The sequence below is a fragment of the Neophocaena asiaeorientalis genome, unplaced genomic scaffold (assembly GCF_003031525.2).
Source record: "Neophocaena asiaeorientalis asiaeorientalis breed wild unplaced genomic scaffold, Neophocaena_asiaeorientalis_V1.1 scaffold75, whole genome shotgun sequence".
Lineage (NCBI taxonomy): Eukaryota > Metazoa > Chordata > Mammalia > Artiodactyla > Phocoenidae > Neophocaena > Neophocaena asiaeorientalis.
This window is the reverse complement of record NW_020172719.1, coordinates 1,413,841-1,437,232: the sequence shown is the minus strand read 5'-3', so window position 1 is coordinate 1,437,232 and position 23,392 is coordinate 1,413,841. Positions and strand designations below refer to the sequence as shown.

General features: G+C 47.2%; 1 protein-coding gene across 1 annotated transcript in view; it reads left to right on the top strand.

Moving 5' to 3' along the window:
- Nucleotides 1-8,617: 8,617 nt before the first annotated feature.
- Nucleotides 8,618-23,392, top strand: part of SLC6A11 (solute carrier family 6 member 11) — a 121,033-nt gene continuing 106,258 nt past the window's right edge. Inside the window, exons 1-4 of the mRNA XM_024740201.1 lie at nucleotides 8,618-8,873; nucleotides 11,799-11,933; nucleotides 12,049-12,189; nucleotides 15,698-15,788. Coding sequence (XP_024595969.1) covers nucleotides 8,618-8,873; nucleotides 11,799-11,933; nucleotides 12,049-12,189; nucleotides 15,698-15,788 — 623 coding nt within the window. The remainder of the gene's footprint in view (nucleotides 8,874-11,798; nucleotides 11,934-12,048; nucleotides 12,190-15,697; nucleotides 15,789-23,392) is intronic.

Genomic DNA, 23,392 nt, shown 5'->3' with positions numbered 1-23,392 from the left:
TGCTCTGAGCTATGTAGCAAATCGGGCGTGCTTACAGGCTCCTTTTAGCCCACAGCTGAACTAAAGGCTCGAATCTGAATTTATTGCCTCTATGGCTCCAGTTTTTCTAGCCCAGTGCTAACATAAATATGTCACATAAGTAATTTAAAATATTCCAGTAGCCACATTTAAAAACTATAAGGAGAAAGATGAAATTCACTTTAATCTTATATTATATTTAACCCAATAGATGATTCTGATCACCAGTTCCAATATGTGTGGGGTTTTTCCACCCCACCAAGCAATTCTCAGACACCAGCTGGGTGTCCTACCATTCAGCTCAATTCAACACTATCTGATGCGATAGCATCAGATTCCACGGGTTAAGGGCTCTGTCCCAGAAGACTGCACCCTCCCCCATTTCAGACGCCCATCACAAGTCCAGGCTGTCACCTGTGCTTCTGACCAACAGGCTATAAATCGCAGGATCCCATGCCCCCCTCCTTCTGTTTGATTACTTTGCTAGAGTGGCTCACAGAACTCAGAGAAACAGTTTACTTACTAGATTATTGGCTTATTACAAAGGGATATAACTAAGGAACAGCCAGATAGAAGAGATGCATAGGGCAAGGTATGGGGAAGGATGTCTCCCAGTGTTCACTGATTCAGAAGTTCTCCCAACCCCGTCCACTTGGGTTTTTATGGAGGCTTCATTATATATGCACAATTCATTGGCCATTAGTGATCAATTCAACCTCCAACCCCTCTCCCCTCCCTGGGATCAGGGAGTGGGAGTGAAAGTCCCACCCCTCTATTAGTGGTTGGTTCCCTGGCAACCAGCCCTCATTTTCAGGTGTTTTCCAAAAGTCACCTCACTAACAAAAACCCAGTTGTGGTGGAAAGAGACTTGTTACGAATAACAAGATACCATTTCCCCTTTATGGCTCTCAAGAACTTCAGGGACTGAGGACAAGAGACCAAATATGACAAAAGATATTTCTGTTGCCCTTTTCATTCAGGAAATTCTAAGGGTTTTGGGTGCTGTGAGCCAGGAACTCTGGATGAAGACCACATATATATGAGAACTATATTTTGGTCATCTGAACGATCAAATACATATTTCTTATAAATCACATATCACACCCACAAATCCAAAGAGTCATTTCAACATGTAATCAATATTAAAAATATTGGTAAGCTATTTTACATTCTTCTTTTTTACACTAAGTCTTCAAAACCTGGAATGTGCTTTACCTCTCCAGTAGGACCAGCTACACTTAAAGCACTTAGGAACCACGTGCAGCTGGCGGCTGCTCTGTTGGACACTTCTGTTTTAGGTAGTTGGCATCCCCCAAACCCACCGAGCATCTAAACACCTCTGTGCCTTTGCCTACACTGTTCCTTCTGCTTGCCACAGCCTCCTCTCCTTTGCCTACCTGAACGCCTACTCATACTTAAAGGGCTTAGCGCAAAGTCACCTCCTCCCTGAAGTCTTATGCAACCCCCTAGGATGCTCCCATAAGACCTTGTTTCCACCTCTATTTGAGTGCCCACCATGCTGGATTATGTTTAACTTGTTGAAAGGCCAAAACCACTTCTGAACCATCACCAGCACTCAGCACCTTGCTTAGCACATGGCAGACCCTAGGGGCCACTGTGGGCTCTCTCTGGGATGAGGGTGTTAGGGCACAAGGAAAATTTTGTTAAAAGTTCCCCAATAATTTTTTTTTTTTTTCTTTTTTTGTGGTACGCGGGCCTTCCCCCCTTTTTTTTTTTTTTTTTGGTAATGGATCACAAAAAAGAAAGTGGTGTATAAAATGTTGCTTGGGATATCATTGTTACCAGAGAAACGGACCCAGAGAGCTACGATTTGGGGCTGGACATATCGTTAATAGTCATTCAGTTCTTAGTTATGGTCCTCACAGGAAATATTTGAGGAACCTTGATATACAGCTATAAGGCATTGTATATCTGGGACCCATGGGGAGCGTAGCAGTCTCCCAGCTGGGTAACCCAGGGTCAGGGTTGACATGTGTCGTAACAGGATCAGGGCCACCATGTTGCACAATTCTCGAGTGACAAGGTGAATGGTGCCGCTGGAGCTGAGCACACACAGCCTGTTGTCAAATGCAGTGGTTCTGGAAGCCCCACCTGTAGGTAAATGTACGCATCTTGATATGTCACTGGCTTTAGACACCTGAGGCAGGATAACGGGGAGATTAGGTACAAGTACAGGGAAACTCAGAAGTGAGGAACCACTTGTGTTCACAACACAGATGCTGCCCAGTTCCAGAAGGGCTGCAGCTCAGAGTCCAAGTGTAAAATCAGGGTTTGGGAACTTAGAGTCTCCTCCAGAAATGGCCCAGATGGGGGCTCCTCTTCCCAGGTTGGCATCCAGGATATAATGACTAAGTTTTGAGCTAATGTGCTCAGGCTTAGGTGAGGAAGAGGACGTGGACTTCCTCCTCTGTCCCCTCCTTTTTCTGCTTAGATCAAACAGGAAAAGACAAAGTTCATATGGGTGAAATCACTGGCTAGAAGAGGACTGCAATCAAACCTGGCAGGTCAAAGAGTATCATCACAAAACTGAGATCGAATTCTGGCTCCACTGTGAGTGTGGACAAGGTGCTCAACGTCTCTGAGCTTCAGTTTTGTTATCTGTAGAACAAAGATATTACCATCCCTACCCCACAGTGGTGTCGCGCAGCATAACAGAGAAGGGCTGCGGGAGGGCCCAAGCGCAGCCTGTGATAAGCATATTGGTCAGCTTTGCCTGTGGAACAAGCCCCACTGTCTCCTTCTGGGGCTGAGGCTGGTGGCGGGGGCAGCAGCCATGTGGGCTGTGTTCTCACAGCAGTGTCAGCGGGTAAGAGGGCAAACCCAACTGTGCAAGCACGTGTCAAACCGCCAGTGTGAATCACGTGGCCGAGGCCAAAACCAAGGCAAGGAGCAGGACAGTCTGTCCATCAGGGGGCCGCGGCAAGAATGAGGCTGTAGACACAGTTACGGGGGAGTGAAGAGCCAGGACCGATCATTCAATCTACTACAGTATACAGACAGAGTCATCATCTACTCACGCTCATTTCAGTTCTTTCAGCATTCCCTTCCGATAACAGAGGGCTGTGCCAGACACTGTGGCAGAAGATACGTAGACGGAGCAAAGACTTAGAGATCGCTAGAAGTCAAGGGGAGGACAGCATTGCCAGCAGGCCTCCCCCATCCTTCCATCTGAATTCTGGCCTTACCAGTAAAGACCTTGCCCGAAGCCAGCACTGAGGGCATTTAGGGAAGAATGCTTCTACAGGGACCTTCCCCAGGGCCATGTCCTAGATTTGGTGTGGAAGGATGGCAAAATGATGCCTCATGCTGGAAGGTTGAGTCATCAAGGAGCCCTGAGAGTTTAGAGGTAGAGAAAGCATTTTAGAATTCATGAAGAAGGTGAGCATTAATCTGGGCTGGAGGGAATGAGCTCTGTCGGATGAGCAAACAGGGGTGTTCAAGAAAGGGAAGGACTTGAACAAAAGTGTGTAAGCCTCTCCTGTACTCAGTGACTCAAAACAACAGGCACTGACGATTACAGCTTTTAAGTCAGGAGGCGGGAGGTGGGCTGGCCTGGGCTGGGTTTGCTCATCCCTCTGTGGGGTGCTGCAGGTTCTGCTTCGGTCTGGGTTTGTCTGGGGGCACCTCCGCTGGGGCAGTTCTGCTCTGTGTGTACCTCGTTTTCCTCCTGGACCAGCAGACGGACCAGAAACATCCTTTCGAAGAAGCAGGTGAACAGAAACACAGTCTCTCGAGGCTTGGAACTCACACGTCATCTCTTCTTCCTTGCTCTAGTGGCCAAAGCAAGTCAGATGGCCGAACTCCAGGGCTGGGAGCGTCCTGAAGAAGTGCGTGGCTAATGGCGTGGTCCAACAAAAGATGAAGAATTGAGATTCTTGAGGCAGACTTATCAAAAAAAGGATGGTGGTAATAATGAGGCAAGGTGTTTCCGGGAAACCGTGCTCTGTCTGACTCTCATGATTGGGAAATCCCATCCCTAAGTCCCCCCACGGTGTCCCTGCCGTGTGCTGCATCCAGCTTCCACTCTGACATTTCCAGCTCTGAGAAGCTCACCGCCTCCTGGAGCAGACTATTCAGAATGGACAATTTGCAGGAAGTTCTTTCTGGTACCGAACGCCTTTTTGCTTCCTCTCTTTGATCCTGGTTCTGCCATGTAGGTTTTTGGTCCAGCAGCCGTTCACATGATTGAGGACAGTGCTCTGGTCCCCCAACGAGCCAGCAGTGGGCACACCTGCACAAAGTGCAGCAGGACCATCACCCCACGGTGGGATGCCAGAGCTCCACCAACCAGGAGACGCACCCGACAGCTTCCCTTCCCTTGCCCTCCATACGCAGTCCCAGGCTGAGACCTCTGGATTTCACCCCTCCCCAGTCCCCCGCCCCTGCCATATCACTCTACTCCACTTTCTGCTGTCGCTCTCCACTGTCCCCTCCCTCCTCTAAGCTGCCATCAGCTCTGGCTGGGACCACTGCAGTAGCTTCTTCACTGCCCCCACCCTGCCCCATAATCCACTGTTCACACCACAGTCAGTCACAGTAATCTCATTATAATGCAAATCTGCTCATGTTGCCCCCTGCTGAAAACTCTTCCCTTTCAGGCACATCCTGTTGCACTCTGTGCTCCAGCCCCAGCCCTCGAGGTCACTACTCAGGACCTCCAAACCCCTCCTCATCCAGGTCACTGCTCCTGTCCCTTCAGCCTGCAGCTCACCTGTCACTTGCTCCCTGACCTCCTCGACGAGGTCCAACCTCTCAGTTACAAGGTCTCTCAGCACCGCAGACCTCTCCTCGGTGGTACATAGCACCAACTTCCCAGTCATTGCTGTGACTACCTGACTAGCAGCTGTCTCCTCCCATAACAGTGGGTGGTACACTGGCTGAGTGGGCTGGAGCTGATTGGCAGTGTCTGTAGTGTCGGCAGATTCCTGTGGTGTAAATACAACCACCACACCACGACAGGGTTCAAGCTACCAACAACTGGGGCTTGTAAAATCCCTGAAAACTTAATCATCAGCTTTCACCAGGTGGTCTGAGCTGGTTCCAGCATCCCACTGGGGCAGGCCTTGTGCCTGTCCCCTCATGACCAATACCGTGTCTGAAAAACAACTGAAGAGCCATAGGTATTTGGTGAATGAATGAATGGGCAATCTGAAGTTTAAACAGGCCTTCAGGACAGCAGCTGCTGTTTCTAGAAGATAAAAGACTTTGAATGCTTGGCCCAAGAAGGGAATAGGGAGTCATGACATTTCTGTCCTCTGAAGACTATTTCTATATTTATTTAACAGAATGTCTGTATCAGGCACAAATCCAAGTACTTTGCAAATGCTAACCCATTCAACCCTCGTAGCAATTAAAAGGCAGATACTATTAGTACCCTCATTTTACAGATAAGGAAACTGAGGCTGAGAGTAGTTTGCCAAGGTGGTGGAGCTGGGCTTTGAACCCACGAAGTATGACTGCAGAGCCCACGTTCCTAACCACCATGCGATGCTGCATCAGGACCAGCTCTGGAAATGAGACTTGACTCATATCCCCATCTGTGCTCCAACCTAAGCACATCTACCCCACGGACATGGTGTGTGCTCGTCAGGTCACTGAACCTAAACAAAGAAATAACCAAATAGAAAAGGTTCAGAGTTGAGGCTGTGAAATGATAAGGGAGATGTGGTCTCTTTTGGATAAAGACAGAGAAAAAGACGAAGCCTTTTCAAGAGCCATGAAATAATCATGGGGATGGACTTTAAATATTTATTTACTAAATTCTAACAGGAGAACACTGACCTGGTTAACTTTCATAAAGGGACATATTTTTAAAAAGTTTTAACTTGACAGGTGAGTTTGAGACATTAGTATTTGTACAACGCTCTCCGCATGTGGTCTTGCTTCATCTTTAAGACCACCATGGGAGATGACGAGAATCAGGCTCATTTTACGAACTGAGGACACCAAAGCTCAGAGGCGAGGGGATGCACCCGAGGCCACAGAACTCGTCAGCAGAACTGAGCTGGGGTCCCCCTGTGCTGCTGGTTCACGTTACTTCCCAAGCAGGCCTTGCAAAATCATAGCTGCTCAGAGGAAGTCAATTCCTGTAGCTAATTATGCTGACAAGCTGTACAAAGTGAAAATGTAATTAGGTTCAAAGGAGGTTTCCACAGATTCTGGGGTATAGCCCAATATTGCAATAATAAAATCCAGGAATATATCTCTAAGTGTTGATGTAGCTGTTCATTTAACAAATGAACTCCTGGGTGCCTATTATGTGCAGGGACCACGAAGATCGAAGATGATCCTGACTGTCTATATATTCTATATGCAGCATTGAGGATCACTGCAAAGAAAATGAAAATACTGATGTGGACCTTTAGCATGGGAGAAGATGGAATTAATTTAGAAGGAAAGTCTGGGACAATCAGATTGTGGTGGCAATTCAAAATGCCAGGGTCAGCGATTTGATTTTATCCTGTAGGAAAATAAGGCCCGATGAAGACTTCTAAGCAAGGGAATGACATCACCATCACCATCATCACCATCATGATCACAATAAAAATAATAAATACTGTTCACAGGGCACCTATTGTGCTCAAGGTTTCTATCCCTCACACCCACCCCATGAGGTCAGAATTAATATTCACCCCACTTTACAGAGGAGGAGCCTGAGGCAGAGGTAACACCGCTAATAAGGGGCAGAGCCTGAATCTACCTGAGTTCAGTTCACTCTCTCTGTAGGATCTCTGCTTTTGAGTATTTGCTGGACAGCACCTGGGAGTGGAGGTTTGGGAGCTGTCAGCATTTAGTTGGATGGCTGACGGCGTGAGAAAGACTCAATTTAAGCGGAAAGAGAGGAAGACTAGAGAAGCAGAGAGAGAAACAGTAACAGAGGCAGGCAGTACCAAGGAAACCAAACGGGTGTGAAGTTTAAGAGGGAAAGATGGGAATAATGGTGCCGAAAGTTACCTACAGGTCAGGCAGGATGGCGATGGACAAGGAACTGTAGGATTTGCCACTTTAAGAGTGCTTCCAGGGCTTCACAGACAGCATTTTCAGGGGAGTGGCGGGGGTGGGCGCCAGATTGCTGTGGGCTGAGGAATGAGTGGGAGGTGAAGATAGGGCAGGCAGCATGTAAACTCACTCTTTCAAGAAATATGATAGTGAGGGGGAGGGGAGGAAGGAAGCTTGAAAGGGGAAGATGGTGGCTGGAAGGGTTTTCTGGGGGGCATGGAGGTGGGGAGAGCAGTTGTTAGCTAGAATGAAGGAGAAGCTGAGGCCACAAGACAAGGAGGCTCTTCCTCAGAGCTCCGGGGGAGCTCCAAGGGATGGATGGAGAGCTCAGTGGGTGGTGTTAGCGACAGTTCATGTGGCTGGACTTCTTCAGGGCTGTGAAATGAGAGGTGGCTCTGATTATCTCTGTGGCCCCTTGCAGACCTAATCTTCTTTTGCTTTTGTTTCTCCTTCCTCCCTTCCTTCCTCTGGCCTTTCCTTCTTCTCTCCACAAATATTTAGTAAGCATCTACTATGTACTAGGTCTTGTGCTGGCTTCTGTACCTGTTATAATGAACAAGACAGTGTACAGCATCCTTTCAATTGAGTGGAAAGACAGATATTAAACAAGAATAGGCACAAATATATTTGTGAGTGACTACACATTGTACGATAATACTAATAATTGCTAATGTTCATAGAGCACTTCGAAAACACTAAATACTTTATAAGCATTTTCTTATTAACTCACACACACACACAAACTCATAAGAAAAGCACTGTTGGTATTCCTTTTTGCAAATCAGTAAACTGAGGCATAGAGAGGTCAGATGACTTCTTCCCAAGACTGAGTAGACTAAGATAGGTGGAGCATGAGATTCAAATCAGAGTTGCCAGTCTGGACAGGAGTGCTTAACTGCCACACTGTCCTGAGTCACTGTGCTTAGAGCAGTGGGTGCCAGGCTGGACAAGATCTGGAGGTGTCCCTTCCCTAGGGGAGCTCACAGTCTGAGCACTGGGAAGAAACCCGGAGTTCATTTACTCCGTTCTTCCTCCAGGTGTGGTCCCTGCCAACAGCATTAGCATCACCTGGGCACATGTTCCAAACGCCAAAGCTCCAGCCCAGCCCCACCCACTGGATCAGGATGTGCAGTTTAACAAGATCCGCAGGTGCTTGGTGTGTACGTTAAAGTCGGAGAAGCCTGTTCTACAGCCACTTCTCTAATTAGAGATGAGAAACTGAGGCCCAGGAGGTTGGAGATTAGAGTGGTGGAACTTCAGGGCTTGGTGCCTGGAGCCCAGCCTAGGCCTGAATGGACCCTTCCACTCTTAAGAGGCCATGTGGGTAGAACATGAGAAGGAAGGGGTAGCGCGCGCAAGGTGCTCGGCGCGCGCAAAGTGCTCGGCGCGCGCAAGGTGCTCGGCGCGCGCAAGGTGCTCACGGCCGCCGCGCAGCGTCCCCGTCCCTGCGCTGGCCCGGCCCGGCCCCTCAGCTCCACCCCCTGCCTCCCCCTCCCGCCTGCTCGCGCCTCCTGAAAAGCCAGTCCGCCCGGGGCGGCGGCGCAGAGCCGGCCCGGCGCACGAGGCAGCCAGCGCGGCCATGACGGCGGAGAAGGCGCTGCCTCTGGGCAACGGGAAGGCTGCCGAGGAGGCGCGGGAGTCTGAGGTGCTGGGTAGCGGCGGCGGCAGCGGGGGCGCGGCGTCCGCCCGCGACCCGCGCGACAAGCGCGACAAGGCAGTCCACGAGCGCGGCCACTGGAATAACAAGGTGGAGTTCGTGCTGAGCGTGGCAGGGGAAATCATCGGGCTGGGCAACGTGTGGCGCTTCCCTTACCTGTGCTACAAGAACGGCGGAGGTGAGGCGACGCGCGGCCCTGAGGAGAATGCGTTGGGGGAAGCCAGCCCTGTGGGGGCGGGGAGCTAGGGGCGAGCGCGAGACCCCTCCCGCGCCTGCGTGTAGGGGGACCCTTGCGGAGAACGCCGGCCCGGCCCACCTGGCGAGCGAGCTTACCCCTGAGCAAGGCTGCCGTCCCCGTGCGCATGCGCGCTTCACACCTGCGTGTACCACCTGCTAGCACGCGGGGACTTGTCCGCCAGGTGTGTTCTGTCCCAGCGTGAGGTGCAGACCGAGACGAGGAGCCCTTCATGTTTGGGCCAGGAGACAGACCCTTTGAGCCTCAGCTTTCCTGACTAGAAACCTGCATGAAGGAAAGGGGCTCATAATCTGAGTAGGCTCGGGTTTTGAGCGCTTGTTGAAACGCCAGCCTCCGTACTAAACTTTACTTAACATCATCTCATTTCATCCTACAGTCATCTTTGTAGGTAGTGCTATACCCGTTTTGCAGATGAGGAAACTAAGGGCCAGAGAAGTCACTCACTTAATAAGGGGTAAAGATGGGATTCTGACACCAAAGGCCTGGTTTTAAAGTGGGATTGGATGACAACAAGGAGAACTTTTAGGTGAGGCATTGCTGTTTGATTCCCTGCCTTTCATTTGCCCGTAGGGCCTTTTCTAGGGCCTATTTTCAGGACTGTCTGGTAGGAAAATGGGCACCAAACAGTTTCTTTCACTGGTCTCAGAGTCACTCATGACAAATAGCAACAATAATAATTGGATGTTTAGAAGATGCTTAAAGCTTGCAGGGGTCAGGGAAAGGAAGGTGATGAGAGGCTTGTTTCTAGAGACAACGTGTCCGACTCAGTTTGGTGGAGATGCAGCAGTGAGTCCTCAAATCTCCCCAGCCCAAGGAAGGGGCTCCAGACTTTAGGAGCCCCCGACCTGTCATATCAGCAGGACAGCTGGGAGTTCCGTGGCAAAGGACTTTGTGAAACCTTGAGTGGCACAGTTTCTGCAAGGAGAAGTCTGTGTCTATGTTTTCCTCCCTCTATTTGCTGTGTCCCTCCAGCAGATCCCCAGACGCCAATGAAGGTGGCTTAGAGGTTGGCAGGGACCACACTGTTAGGCTTCGTGGAGCGGGACTTCCTGTGCGGGCAGCTGCAGGGAGAGTGAAAAGGGTTCTGCTTGGCCAGGGCCCTTTCTTTGGAGACATTCATCCTGAAGGCACAGCCTGCTCCAAGCCTGCCCTGCACTGGTAATGAAGTGGCCGCTAGCGTTGGTGGCTTGGCAAGGGGGAGAGACGGAGCAGACCCAGAGACCCCGAACGTGACCTGTGCCCTCATCTGGGAATCCGCCTCTCTTTGCACATTCAGCCTGTGTAAGCTGCCATGTCCACTTAGATGCCTGTGGAAACCCTTTGGGATAGTCCCAGGCAAGAGCTGTTTTAACATCTTTTTTCTTTTTTTTTTTTTTAAATACGGGAAATTCTTATGCCAAAACAACAACAAAAAATGCATTCCTAAAATCAGAAAATAGTGTAAGTTGCATTAATTACAAACTCTGCCTCAGATGAAAAAAAAGGTTGTAGTGAGTCAAGTTTAAAAATGAGTCATTTTCTTTTTACTCTAATGAGACAAGAGTCTCCGTTGGGTGCACAGATATCCTGGTTTAATTGAGCTAGTTATCTAAAGGATTACTAGCTTTGTGAACAGAGAGGCCACAAGGCTTTCAGAAAGTGTCATCTGTTAGGTTCTAGAGGATTCACAGGTAAATTACAGCATATTCGGGAAACTTCTGTGGCTTTTTTTAATCACTTAGATTTATATTCAGCAAACAGACCCTCTTATCTTCTTTTACACACTTTTTGCCTTCTAATATAGTTGGGATATCTGCTTATCAACTGTTTACCTTTTTAAAAAAATATACACAGCTCTACTCATAAATTGCAACAATAGTTTAGTATTTCTTTCCCAAGGTGAAACTTTGTAAAAATAGAAAACTAAGACCTTTTCAAAACCTGGTAAATATTGTCCTATTATCAGGATTGATCAGAATCGTTGCTTTTAATCCTGTGGTTAAAGGGACTTCATTTAGCAAAAAGCAATTTCAGTGAAAGCCTTCATTTGTGAGATCAGATGGTGGGGAATAGCGTGTGTTTTCATGCTTTGTTATTAGACAAGAGAGAGAGAATGAGGGATTTGGAAAGATCCCTTTCTTCTTGTAATGGCTCATGTTCACCTCAGTTATTTAATTTGTTTCACAGAAAGGCTCAGGCAGTGGGTATTGTGTTTCAAGATGGGAGCACTAAAGCTTACGGTGGTCTTTTCTCAGATTGACTCAAAGCCAGCCTGTCTGGACGGATTCTTGCTACGAACTGCTCATAACTCAGCTTCATACCTGGGGCTCATGTACAAGGGGCTGTTACTGCTCTTTGTATATCTCCTTGAGAATGCCTTTCTTTATGAAGACTTTTTGCAGGTCACTTCCCAAGTAAGAAGAAGAGGTCCCCCTCCCCTGGCCTTTTGAGGTTACTTTAGAATATAAAAGAAGGATGTAGCGTTCAGAGAGGGAATGAATTTGACCTGTGCTGGAGGGTAGAATGCATAAATAAAAGAATCAAGCATATAACACAATTTCTTCTTCATTATCATCTTAGCTGCACAACAGTTCTGTGAGATAAGTGGTGCCGATATTAAGTATTAAAGCCCTATTTTACAGTTGAGGAAGTTGAGGCTGGGAGATGTGACATAAACTTATTCAAGGGAGTAGGCGGCAGAGAGCACTAACCCAGGCTCACATTTTCTGACTCTGGTCCTCATAGCAGGAACTTGAACTCAAGCTCAGAGCACATGATGTATTGCCTCTAGTAGGTGCTTATTAAAGGGCTGAACGTGAAGTGGTAGAGGCAATTTTAACCTCATTCGCTTACTTTGCATCCTTGCAGGGGCATTCCTGATTCCCTATGTGGTGTTTTTTATATGCTGTGGGATTCCTGTTTTTTTCCTGGAAACAGCTCTGGGACAATTTACGAGTGAAGGTGGCATTACGTGTTGGAGGAAAGTGTGCCCTTTATTTGAAGGTAAGTGCTGAGTTAATAAGAAAGTAAAAGGGTTCCTGGGTGATGTCAGGTTGTGAAGGGCAGCTTTTAACAAGGCGGAGAGAGACAAATCACTGCCTTTCCTTCGTTCTTTCAGGCATTGGCTATGCAACGCAGGTGATTGAGGCCCATCTAAACGTGTACTACATCATCATCCTGGCGTGGGCCATTTTCTACCTGAGCAACTGCTTCACCACCGAGCTCCCCTGGGCCACCTGTGGGCACGAATGGAACACAGGTATGGCCTCCAGGGAGGGTCTCTCTGATGGTCCTGCTGGAGGACCTGGGATTGGTGGTATGTCATGTCTCTTGCCATGAGTCCAGATTCCACTGAAAGTGTACCTGTTCTGTACACTCTTCAGCTCTGAACCTGAGCTGAGTACTGGCCCAGGGATTGGCACAGAGAGAAGAACTGTGATGCTCTTTCCTTGCTTTGCCAAATACAGAGACTGGACCCTTCCTGCACAGAGTAGGGATGCAAGGAAGAAGTACTAAACTGAGGTTCGGGGGTTTGGGCTGCAATTGCAGCCCTGCCTCTGAGTGTCAGATTTTCCTCTGTAAAATGAAGGGGTTAGACTAGATCAAGGGTTGCAGACAGGGGGCCTGTCAGCCAGTTAGGCTTTAGATCAGTGACCAGCAAATTTCAAAAATGTATTTGGTTGTCAAAATTGAAAAATCAGAAGGCTTGACGTGAAAATCCAGATTTTTCAGCTTCTCTTGAAAAATTAAAAAGATCTGGCCAAACCAGAGTCACATTCCCACATTCTTACTTGGCAGCAATGGCTGCAGCTGAGAACCGTCTGTTGCCTTTGCTTGAAGCTTCTGTCCTCAAGCTGGCCACAGTCCCCACCCAGCTCACATTGCTCATTTACTCTACCTGTCCTACCCAGGTAGATACTTGAATTCACCACCCTCCTCCTGCCTTGAATGGGTAACTTTTTACATTACTTTGGATTCTCATATACTGTTTACTTTTCAATTTGTCATCCTGTCAGGGTTGAATCTTACAATCTAGGGAAGGCAAATACTTCTCAACCCCTGTCTTTGGAGGCTGTGCTCAGTGCAGACATCACTAGTCGATTGTAGAACGCTTTCCTTTTGAGTCTAGTCTTGGCCTCAGAACTCTGCTCAGTAGTCTAGGCAGCCACCACCTTTTGACTGGAATCAACACACATGCTTTAACCTGTTTGCCATTTGTGTTGTAACCTGCGGTTAGGTTGTCAATGGAAGTGGCCAGTCATCCTGAAAGCTGAGGCACAGTAAGACTGGGTAGGATGTTGGTCACCAGCAGAAGGAACAGTGGGCATTAGACCAAGAAAATGCTGTGAACTAGCTTCTATCCCTGCATGACTTTGCCTTGCTTCCCCCCACCCACCACATTTTGTGAGGTCTTGTTTATCAAACTAAAATTCAAGGACATATTCTTGGAGGGCTGTGAGTCCTCCATGATAATTTAATTGTGCATCTTTATTTTGAGGATACTCTAAAAATATGTGCATGTTCTGGATCATCTGCACAGCCACCTTATAAATGAGGACGGTTGGGGGATCTCAGTGCCTGACTTTGTCCATGTTTACAATTTAAGATGCATTCTTGGTGAACAGGATGATGGTGGCCAAGGGAAAAAGAGCAGAGAGATTTAATTCATAAATGGTCATTGATGCTAAGTCCAGCCAAGAATGCAACAAACTGTAGGAACAAAGGTTTTGCAAATTTGTGACCGGAGAAAAACGGTGGTAGAATTGAATCTCAAATAGTGCATGGAAAAATACGCAAGCTTGGGCTTCCCTGGTGGCACAGTGGTTGAGAGTCCGCCTGCCAATGCAGGGGACACGGGTTCGTGCCCCGGTCCGGGAAGATCCCACATGCCGCAGAGCGGCTGGGCCCGTGAGCCATGGCCGCTGAGCCTGCGCGTCCGGAGCCTGTGCTCCGCAACGGGAGAGGCCACAACAGTGAGAGGCCCACGTACCGCAAAAAGAAAAAAAATACGCGAGCTTAATTCCATAGACCCTGCCTCCTACCTGTCAGTTCTGTTTTTCTGTTGGGAAATCGATTTAATTTCACAAGATGGCATTATCATACACATCCATTTTATACTATCAATTTGAATTGTGTTGGTTCCATAGTATAGTTGGTATTTAACTTGTAAATTCTGGTTTTATAGGTGTTTGAATACTATAATCACAAAGACTTTATAATTCATTACTTATTTGTAAAAGATTAAATGTCATTTTAATAAAAAATACCATGTCAACCTTGGGTGTCTGAGACATTTTTTTACTCTAGAAAAAAATATTTGAGAAACAATGTTTTAGAGAATCTGATCAAAGCTAAGGGCTCCTCTCCAGAAAAAGGCACAAGTGTACATTCAGGCATTTTGCCTATAATATTAGGTTCCCAGACTTCTCTTAGGACTGTCTGTGGACCCCACAGACCATCTCCTTTCCTAATATGGTTAGCACTTGCCCAGAGAAGTGGGAAGGGGGCAGACACTTGGAGAACTTTTCCCCAGTGGGCTGCAAAGCTTTCTTCCACTGATTGCATTCCCTTTTCTCTCAAGGCGTGTGAACACTTGTGTGAAACATCACATATAGGAAGGCTTCGTGTTCTGGAGATTATAGATGGAGTTGGAGGGCTCGTGCACACAGGAGAGAGAAGGGCCAGAGTGAGGCTGAACACGGGCTCCGTGCTGGCCGCTGTGCTGGGTGCATGGGCTTTGAAGCGCATGGGTGCAGGAGGCCCTGTCCTCTGGGAGCTCACAGTCTGGTGACTGAGGTAGCTCTGTGCACAGGGAGGTGCAGGAAGGAAACCCAGATCCCGTGGTGGCAGACAGAACCAGGCGATAACCATGGCAAAGGAGGTGGAGCCTTGGCTGGAGTTGATTCCGTTTTCTTCCCCTAACTGGCTGGTGACTTGTGAGGGGGGAATGGGTGTGGGTGGAGTCCCTTGACTACTTCTGAACCCTGATTCCTCCCCTTCGAAATAAAGGGCGTGGAGAAGGAGGTTCCTTGGAGGACCTTTAAATTCTAAGTTTCTTAGAATTCAGGAGATAGAGATCACGGAAGGCTTCTTGGAGGAGAGGTTAATAGGCTGACCTGGGCCTTAAAGGATGAACACTCAGATGTTTTAAACTTGAGATTCAAATCTCTCTTGGTCATCAAGTTTCATGAAATGAGAAGAGATATTCAATAAATCCTTTCCTGGATTGAGGGAATGATGAAGGAATTAGGGATTCTTTACACATTTGGATGTTATTTCATCCAGTCATCAGGTCTTTATGAGGCAGCTGTGACATTAGCCTCTTCTTCCATGAAGAAAAACTGAGTCTCACGGGCATTACTGGCCCAGGGACACCATGGCTGACACCCCCCTTTAGCCCCCTTGTTCCTGCCGGGGCCACTGAGCAGAACAGGTAAATGCTATGGACAGGCCTTAGGCAGGGAAGTGGAAAAGGTGAAAGATTCAAGAACCAGGCCAGAGGAAAGAATTGGAAAGGCCATATTCGTGGGAATAGGAGAGAGGAGGTACCCTGACCCCCAAACTTCTCCTCCTGTTTGAATCAAGCCAAGCCTCCCTCTTAAACTGTTTGTAAGTGATTGATTTTCCCCACAGTGCTCTCTGAGCCATGTTTACCCAGAGCGGCTGGGTGAAACCGCTTGGTTGCACCATCGGCCCTGAAGGTTTTCCAAGATCCAGCCCTCACGGAGGGTAATTTTCCTGTGTTTCTTGTCTTGTTTCCACTGTAGAGAACTGCGTGGAGTTCCAGAAACTGAACACAACCAACCACAGCCATGTGTCCCTACAGAATGCCACCTCTCCCGTCATGGAGTTTTGGGAGTAAGTGGAAACACCTTGTCTCCTTTGGCCCCGGGGGGGCTCTGTCCTGGTGCTGCTCAGTTAACGTTACCCCCACCCTTGGAAAAAGCCTGACCCTGCCTCCAGCCTTGTACTTCCTGGCTTCTATGGGCATCTGGCTGCTTTGGAAGCCAGAATGGAGATCTTGAGAGGTTTCCCAAAGGGGCAGCTGAGAGAAATGCTTTCTTGTTCTTTGATGACATGTCAGCATGCCTATTTACTTACTGAGACAAGAAGCGCTTGGTAAAATGATGGGCAGTTTAAAAATTCATTTTTAACAAAAGATAAGATTTGGCATGTTTGCAATAAACTAAGTCAAGAATATATTTAGCCTTGAAAGCAGAAGTCTCCGCGGGGGGTGGGGCAGGTTAGCTTTCTCTCAGTAGCAGCAATGTCATGCGGAAAGGGAGTACATCAACGTTCACGGGTAGAGGTTGTTAAAGAGGCAGGTTTTCAACGTACTTAGGAAGAGCTTTAGCCTCACAGAGTTGTCTGCAAGCACTTCCGAAGGTTGTAAGCCCTTGTTCCTGGAAGAGTTTGACCAGCGTAGGCCTGCTGATGGCTGCTGGGAAGGTGCCTGAATCCACAGACATTATAGGCAGTAGTTGTGTGGGTGGGCATTTTCCCAGAGACAGGCATTTTTCATCAGTATTCCAAAGGGGTCTGTGGCCCTGGAGTTACGAGAGCTGCCACGTACGGTTGTATACGTTGTTCACTGCACACCCCTAGAGGGCATGATTTACATTGTGAATGTGCAGAATTGTGCAGTGCCCCAGGAGTTGAAGAGCAGTTTCCTCTGTGGGTTGAAGGGTGGCTAAAGGCTTTCTGAGGCTTTTTAATCTGGAAAGGACTGGCTTCTTTGAAGACCCTCCCCTACTTTAATGATAGTGTAGAGGGACAGTGGTTTTATGAGTGATTTTTATTCTGTTCCCAGATACCATTCTTCTCCTTCCCTCTCTAGAGGTCATTATGCTGAATTTAGATTTATCATTCTATAAAATGAATGTAAAGAACATGAGTTTATAATTATAAATATAACTTATTTATATAAATATTAATATAAATAAAATACTTCCCTCTGTACATACACACATGTGCATATATACATATATATTCATATTATGTATATCTCCCAAATAATAGCTAAGTCTTCCTTGAATGTTTTAAAATTTTATATTAATGGTATCCATTACTCACTTTTTCTTATAGCTTTGTTTCTTTGCTCAATATTGGTTTTGAGATGGTCTCCATATTGATACATGTAGCTTCGGTTCATTCATTCTGTTCCTGCTGTATAGTATTTCCATATATAAAGAGTCTACATTGTGTTTACCTGGCTCCTCTTGATGGGCATTTAGACTGTCTCGCATTTCCCAGTATGATTAAGCTGAGTGAATGTCTTGTTTGTGCTTCTCTGCACAAATCAAGTTTCCTAGGCCATATACCTAACAGTGGAATTACTGGGAGGTAGGGTTCATGCATTGTCACTTTTATCAGATTATGTCAAATTGCTTTTTAAAGGAATTGTTCTAATTTACTCTCCAAACAAGAGTAAAATGAGAATTTCTACTTCTCCCCATTATAGACCTAGGCACTTGTTCTGGTCAGAGTTTTTAAGTTCTGCCAGTGTAATGGATATGAAATTGTATCCCACTGTTTTAAATTTGCATTTCTCTAATTACTTTATGAGGTTGAATATCTTTTCATGTTTTTTTTGCTCCATTTGGGTTTCCTCATCCATTAACTTTCTGCTCATATCCTTTTCTCTTTTCTCATAGGTAGGAGTTCTTGATACATTGTAGGTATTAGTACCCGTGCTGCAAGTAGCTTTTCTTAGTGTGTGGCTTTTCTTTCTTATTTATGTATGGCATAAATTGTATTGAATTCAAATTTGCCAATAGTTTTCTTTTTGGTTTGCACACTTGGTGTCTTATTTAAGATATAGTTCCCTACCCCAAAGTTGTAAAAAAAATTATTTTCTGGGTTTTCTTTTTTTTTGGGGGGTGGGGTTCTTTTAAGAGTTTTAAAGTTTTGTTTTTTCACATTCAGTAATATAATCTACCTGGAATTTTCTTTTTGCATATGGTACAAGGTAGGAATCCAGCCACATATATATATGTATTTGCTGAATTGTTCATCCTATCCCTACTGATTTGTAATGCCATCTTCCATATAAAGTTTTCCTACAAGCACATGTCTGTTCAGGGGCTCTCTGTTCTGCTCATCTCTTTTGCTAACTGTGTGTCGGTACTATACCTATAGTTTAATTTTAAGCCTTGACCTCATAAGGCAAGTCCCTCACTTTGCTCTTTCCAAAATTGTTTTAGTCTTCCAAATGAATTTTAGAATCAGCTTGTCGAGTTAAAAAACAATAATAACAGAACAACTCTGTGGGGATTTTGGTTGGGAGAATATTGAACTTATAGGTTAATTTGAGGAAAACTGACATCTTTGTGATTCAGCCTCTCTGTCCATGAACACGGTATAGCCCTCCATTTATTTAGGTCTTTTTTTTTTTTTTTTTTTTTTTGCTATATGCGGGCCTCTTCCTGCTGTGGCCTCTCCCATTGCGGGGCACAGGCTCTGGACGCACAGGCTCAGTGGCCGTGGCTCACGGGCCCAGCCGCCCCACGGCATGTGAGATCCTCCTGGACTGGGGCACGAACCCGTGTCCCCTACATCGGCAGGCGGACTCTCAACCACTGCACCACCAGGGAAGCCCCTATTTAGGTCTTTTAAAATGCCTGATGAGGTAGTGCTGCCTGATGTGGTTGTCAGAGAAGCAGCATTAGAATCACCTGGTTAGAAATGCAAACTCTAGCTCTCTCCAGACCTACTGAGTCTTAGTCCCAAATAGAGTATCCATATGACATTATGCTAGAGCAGAGGCTGCTCTTGGGGGGTGGGAGGAGGTGCTGTGTGACCTTTTCCAGCCTCACTGGGCTATGGTTTTCCAGTGGAATGTTTAGGACCTGCACATTTGAGTGTCTGCAAAACATGGTCTCTGTGCTCCCTTAGGGAACACAACCTCAAATCCTACACTGGATAAGTTCTCTGTGTAACTCACGTTGCTTTGTACCATTCATTTCCTTTGTAACATGTATGGAAAACCTCAATTAAATTATTATTTGTGCAATATGTTTGTTTATTGTGTGACTTCCCCAGGAGGCAGTCACGAAGCAGTACCTTTTCTGGTTTTGCTCACTACTGCCGGTCTATGGAAGGCCCCCAGTGAATATTTACAGAATGTACAGGTACATGGGAGGAAGGTGGCAGGCAATATTTTCTAGAAAATACTACATGAGGAGAGTCAAAGTGGGCTCTGGCAAGAACTCATCCTGTCCCTAAGCTCCCCAGAACAGCACTGATGGCTTTGAGGATCCCTTTGTCATATCCATGTCACCCACTCATTTGGACACCAAGTGGTGGGAGGGGCAGCGAGTCTGTGTCCTCACTTGTAACTGGGCCTTTTTGTCTGCTACTTGGTCATTCAAAATGAAAGTCAATGTGAGAATGAACCCATCGTTCTAGTTTTCTACTCTGATTGCATTTGTATCATCTACGCAATGTTGAATTCTGCATCCTAAAAGTACTCACATGCTGGTGTGACGCTCCTTCCTTCATAAGGTGTTTTTATCAGACAGCTCTAATTCATCTTCTCCTCAGAGCTGAACTTGGAATGTAGAGACTCTGTGAGATGTTGTAGCATCCTATGAAAAGCTATTTGGAGCCACATAAATTTGAGAAGGGCTGAAAGCTATGCCCTTCAGTAAGAATATCTATTACCTTTGATTAACTCAAATTCCCAAACATATTTTCCCGTGCAATCATTTGGACTCTTTCCCCTCATCCCCCACCCATCGCCCACCCCGGAACGCTAGCATTCCACTAAATACAGCCTGGCAAACGCTCTGCTAGGAGAAAGTTCTTCCTTGAATTCAGTCATAGTTTGGCTTCTGGGGCTTTGGATAAAACGTGCCTAATTCCTTTCCCATGTGACAGCCCTTCAAGTATTGGATCAAGTGTCCTTAAAAATGTTTCTTTCCTAGTTCTCTTTGCTGTTTCCTTGTGTGGCTGGTTCCCATCTATAGTGTGCTCTTACTGTCTCGCTCTCACTGCCTCTAACTCCAGGGACCTTATTCAGGGCCACGTTGCTTGGTCAGAATGGACTGCCTCAGTTGTGTGCTTGTTAATTCATTCAACAAACGTCTGAGCTCCTGGTGCACGTAAGGACACTTGGCGTGATTGGCAGTGGTGGGAATGCAAGACGCCGTTCTAACCCTCTAGAAGCGGAGGAGAGACAAGCCCGTAGATTCCCATAAAGTCAGTTACAAGGTGCTGTTTCCCTCCGCAGGGCTGCCCATGGCTTTACCCTGACCTTGGGCATCTGGCATCTTGAAAGTTCATTTTCCTTTTCAGGGAGTAATTAATGTTACTGGCTTAGCCAGGGAGAACAGCGCAGGCTCTGGGTCAGTCCTGGGTTCTGGCTCAGGCAGGGGGCCTGTGGGGCAGGGGCGGCTTGTCTTCCTCATGTCATATTTCAAAATCAGGCCACCCTGGTTTCCCTTAGTAACTCATTATGCATCTGGCACCCGTGAGTTTATCTCAATATGTTTGCGGTTTTACATTTTGAGCCTGTGTCCTCTGGAGGGATTGAGTGCTATAAGAGTGTAACTGGCATTGTAGCATCAGATGGGCTTTGGTCTATTTTCACTTCCCTTTCTCAGTCGTCTCATCCCTCTCGCCCAGGGTTTTGCAAGCAACTGCATGCTCGCCATGTATACAGTTGAAATCGCTTTTGTGTGGCATCCATTCAGCACACATTTGTTGAGAGCATATTGTGTGCTGAGCCTGCATTAAGCTCTAAGGGTATTCAGTTCTCTATCTTTATTCAGAAGGATGCAGTCTTGTCTTTCTGGTTTATCTTTCCTGGAGGAGGTTTTAAAAAATTGTTTATTTCTAAATCATGTGGCCGCTTGAACTGATTTTAATTTGGACACAAAATTTGGGCTCCAAGTTGCTGAAGTGAAACTCTAATTCTTGCTGTGGGCCCGGGGCCACCCCTGCTTCCTTCGTCTTCCCCTCTGCCCTCCTCCGCACCGGCCTTCTTTCTGTCTTTCGTATGTCCTGGGCTTGTCCTAGGCTCAGTGTCCAGCTTTTGCATAGAAGAGTCCCTTTGCTTAGAAGTTTCCTCACCAAGTCCTTGGGTGTCTGGCTCGTTCTTATCATTGAGTCTTAATTCACGTGTCATTTGGGAAGCCCTCCCTGCCCATCCTGTTGCTTCCACTTATCAGCTGAATCGGCACCCCGGTCCCTCTCAACCCCATCTGTCTGTTTTATTGTCTGCATAGGAGTTATCTGAAATCCTTGTGTCTTTTTTACTTGTTTATTCTCTCTCTCCCTCCATTAGACTATAAGCCCTATGCCAGCAAGGACTGTCCTGTTTTGTTCCCTGTTGTCCTGCCAGCACATTCTAAGTGCTCACAAAATATTTATTCAAACACATGGATGGAAATTGAATGAATGAATGAATGTTTTTTAACCTCATGGAGTTGTGTCCTGTTACTTTGCTTTTGCCCTGTCTGTTGAAGAGTATAAGTTCCCAGGTTCAGAAACGTAATTCATCTCTTAGATCAGCTCCCTTTTATAGAACTCCTAGTATTATCCAGTCTTGATCATTAAAGATATTTGTATATAAAATCAGCTATGAGGGCATTTGTTTTCATAAATAGTGGATGTCTTACACCGAGTAATGGGAAGCAGTGATTTACGGAACCACAAGAGTTCTAACTGAGGTTCCTTTTACATCCTGATGGATGAAGTAAAGGAAGGGAAGTTGCAGTTAGTTGCTAAGCAGCTACTGTGTACCCTGGCCCTGAGCATGGCCCTCCAGGCCTATCGCTTCATTTGATCCACCCACCCGTGGGATACATGGTACAGCATCACTGAACAGATTCCCATCTCACTCAGGGGATTCTGAGGCAGGGAGAGGTTAAGGGACTTATCCAAAGTGCCTCTCTTGTCTAGCAAGAGCTGGAGCTGGGCTGAGAGCCGGCCCTCTCTGATCCCACCTGCATCCCTCCACCCTTCCATACATGCTCCTCCCGCCCGTGTCTGAAATGCCATCAGCTTCCTGTTTTATCACGGGGCAGAATCGGACTGGTGTGTCCCTTCTATCTGCAGCCCTGTGGCCCTAGGTTCTTGAAGAGAGAGTTTTGCTGTAGACGGAGATGTATAATTGGTGGAGGGAGGGAGGAACGAATGAGGAATGACTTGTCTCTAGCACCCAGCACAAACAAAACACAAAACACCTGTTGGCTTTTGTCTTGTTGGATTTCAAGAGGTACCTTTAGGAAATGACTTGAACGTTGCTTTTAACAGAATACTGTGGTTTCCAGCTGAGCCAGGCCTTGAGTGTGAGGCAAGTGGACTCTGATCTACTGTGATGAGAGATGGAAATTGATGCTGGCCTCCTGGAGTATGTTGTGGCCCTGCAGCTGGTGGCACAAGAGGTTCATGAATGACTTGAATTCAGGCTCAGGCAGAGAGTAACTCAGAAGGGGTTGTTCCCAAATTTTAGCGTGTTATCTCGATTCCTTATTACTTCTAATAAAACCAGGAGAAAGTGTTTGAAACTCTCCAGATTTACACACACACACACACACACACACACACACACATGCACACTCTGCTCCATGCTTTCCCTGGAAGACCTCTAAGATGAGGAAGAAGCACCAGAGCTGGGACCTGACTCTCCCACTCACTCATGGGGGCCCTGGGCAGGTGATTCTGAACCTCACTTTCCTCCCTGGCAAATGGGTGCACCTCACCACCCTTCCAGGTGTAGTCAGCATAAAGTGACGGGAGCAGGGGGGCAGTAACCAGTCGATGGTGGCTCCTCTCACCCCTGCATCTTGCCCTTTCTCAGCCTGTCCCCACTCTCCCACCCCACAGCGCAGGTGGATGAGGTGACATTCAAAACACAGAGGCCTCCTGGTGGGATACCCTGGACCTGGGGGCAGATGCCCGCTCCTGCTCTGGATCTTTCGTCCAGGACTTTTCCTGATGTCATGTGTGCCTCTCCTGCCCGCAGTCCCTCCGTCACAGACAGTGGCTCTCTGCCAGCCTTAACACAGAGTGTCTTGGAGGGGCCGACCCCGCCAGGTGTCAGACCCTCCCTGAGCTTTTGGCCACTCATAACGCAGAGCTGCTGTACCAGTGGAACCCGGGGGTCTGGGAAGGCTGTGCTGAGTCCTGGTAAGGAGGAGAAGGGCAGGAATCCGAGGGCGCTGGGATTCCGGCCACGGAGCAGTGAGGCCCTTTCTGTGGCGTGGGATCCCTACTTATAGACACCTCTCCTCACTGCTTCCTATCTTGCTGGATATTACCCTCCAGCCATGCAGGACCAGAACAGGCATTGAACTTGGGGTCAGGAGACTGGTGTGCAAGGCCAGGCTCTGCCACTTTCCAGTTTGTGATCTATGGCAAGGTCCATATCTACTTGGAGCCTAGTCTGCTCTGGGCAGTGGGTGTAAAACAAGATAACATACGTGAGACTGCCCAGTGCTCTGTGCCAAAGTGTGTTC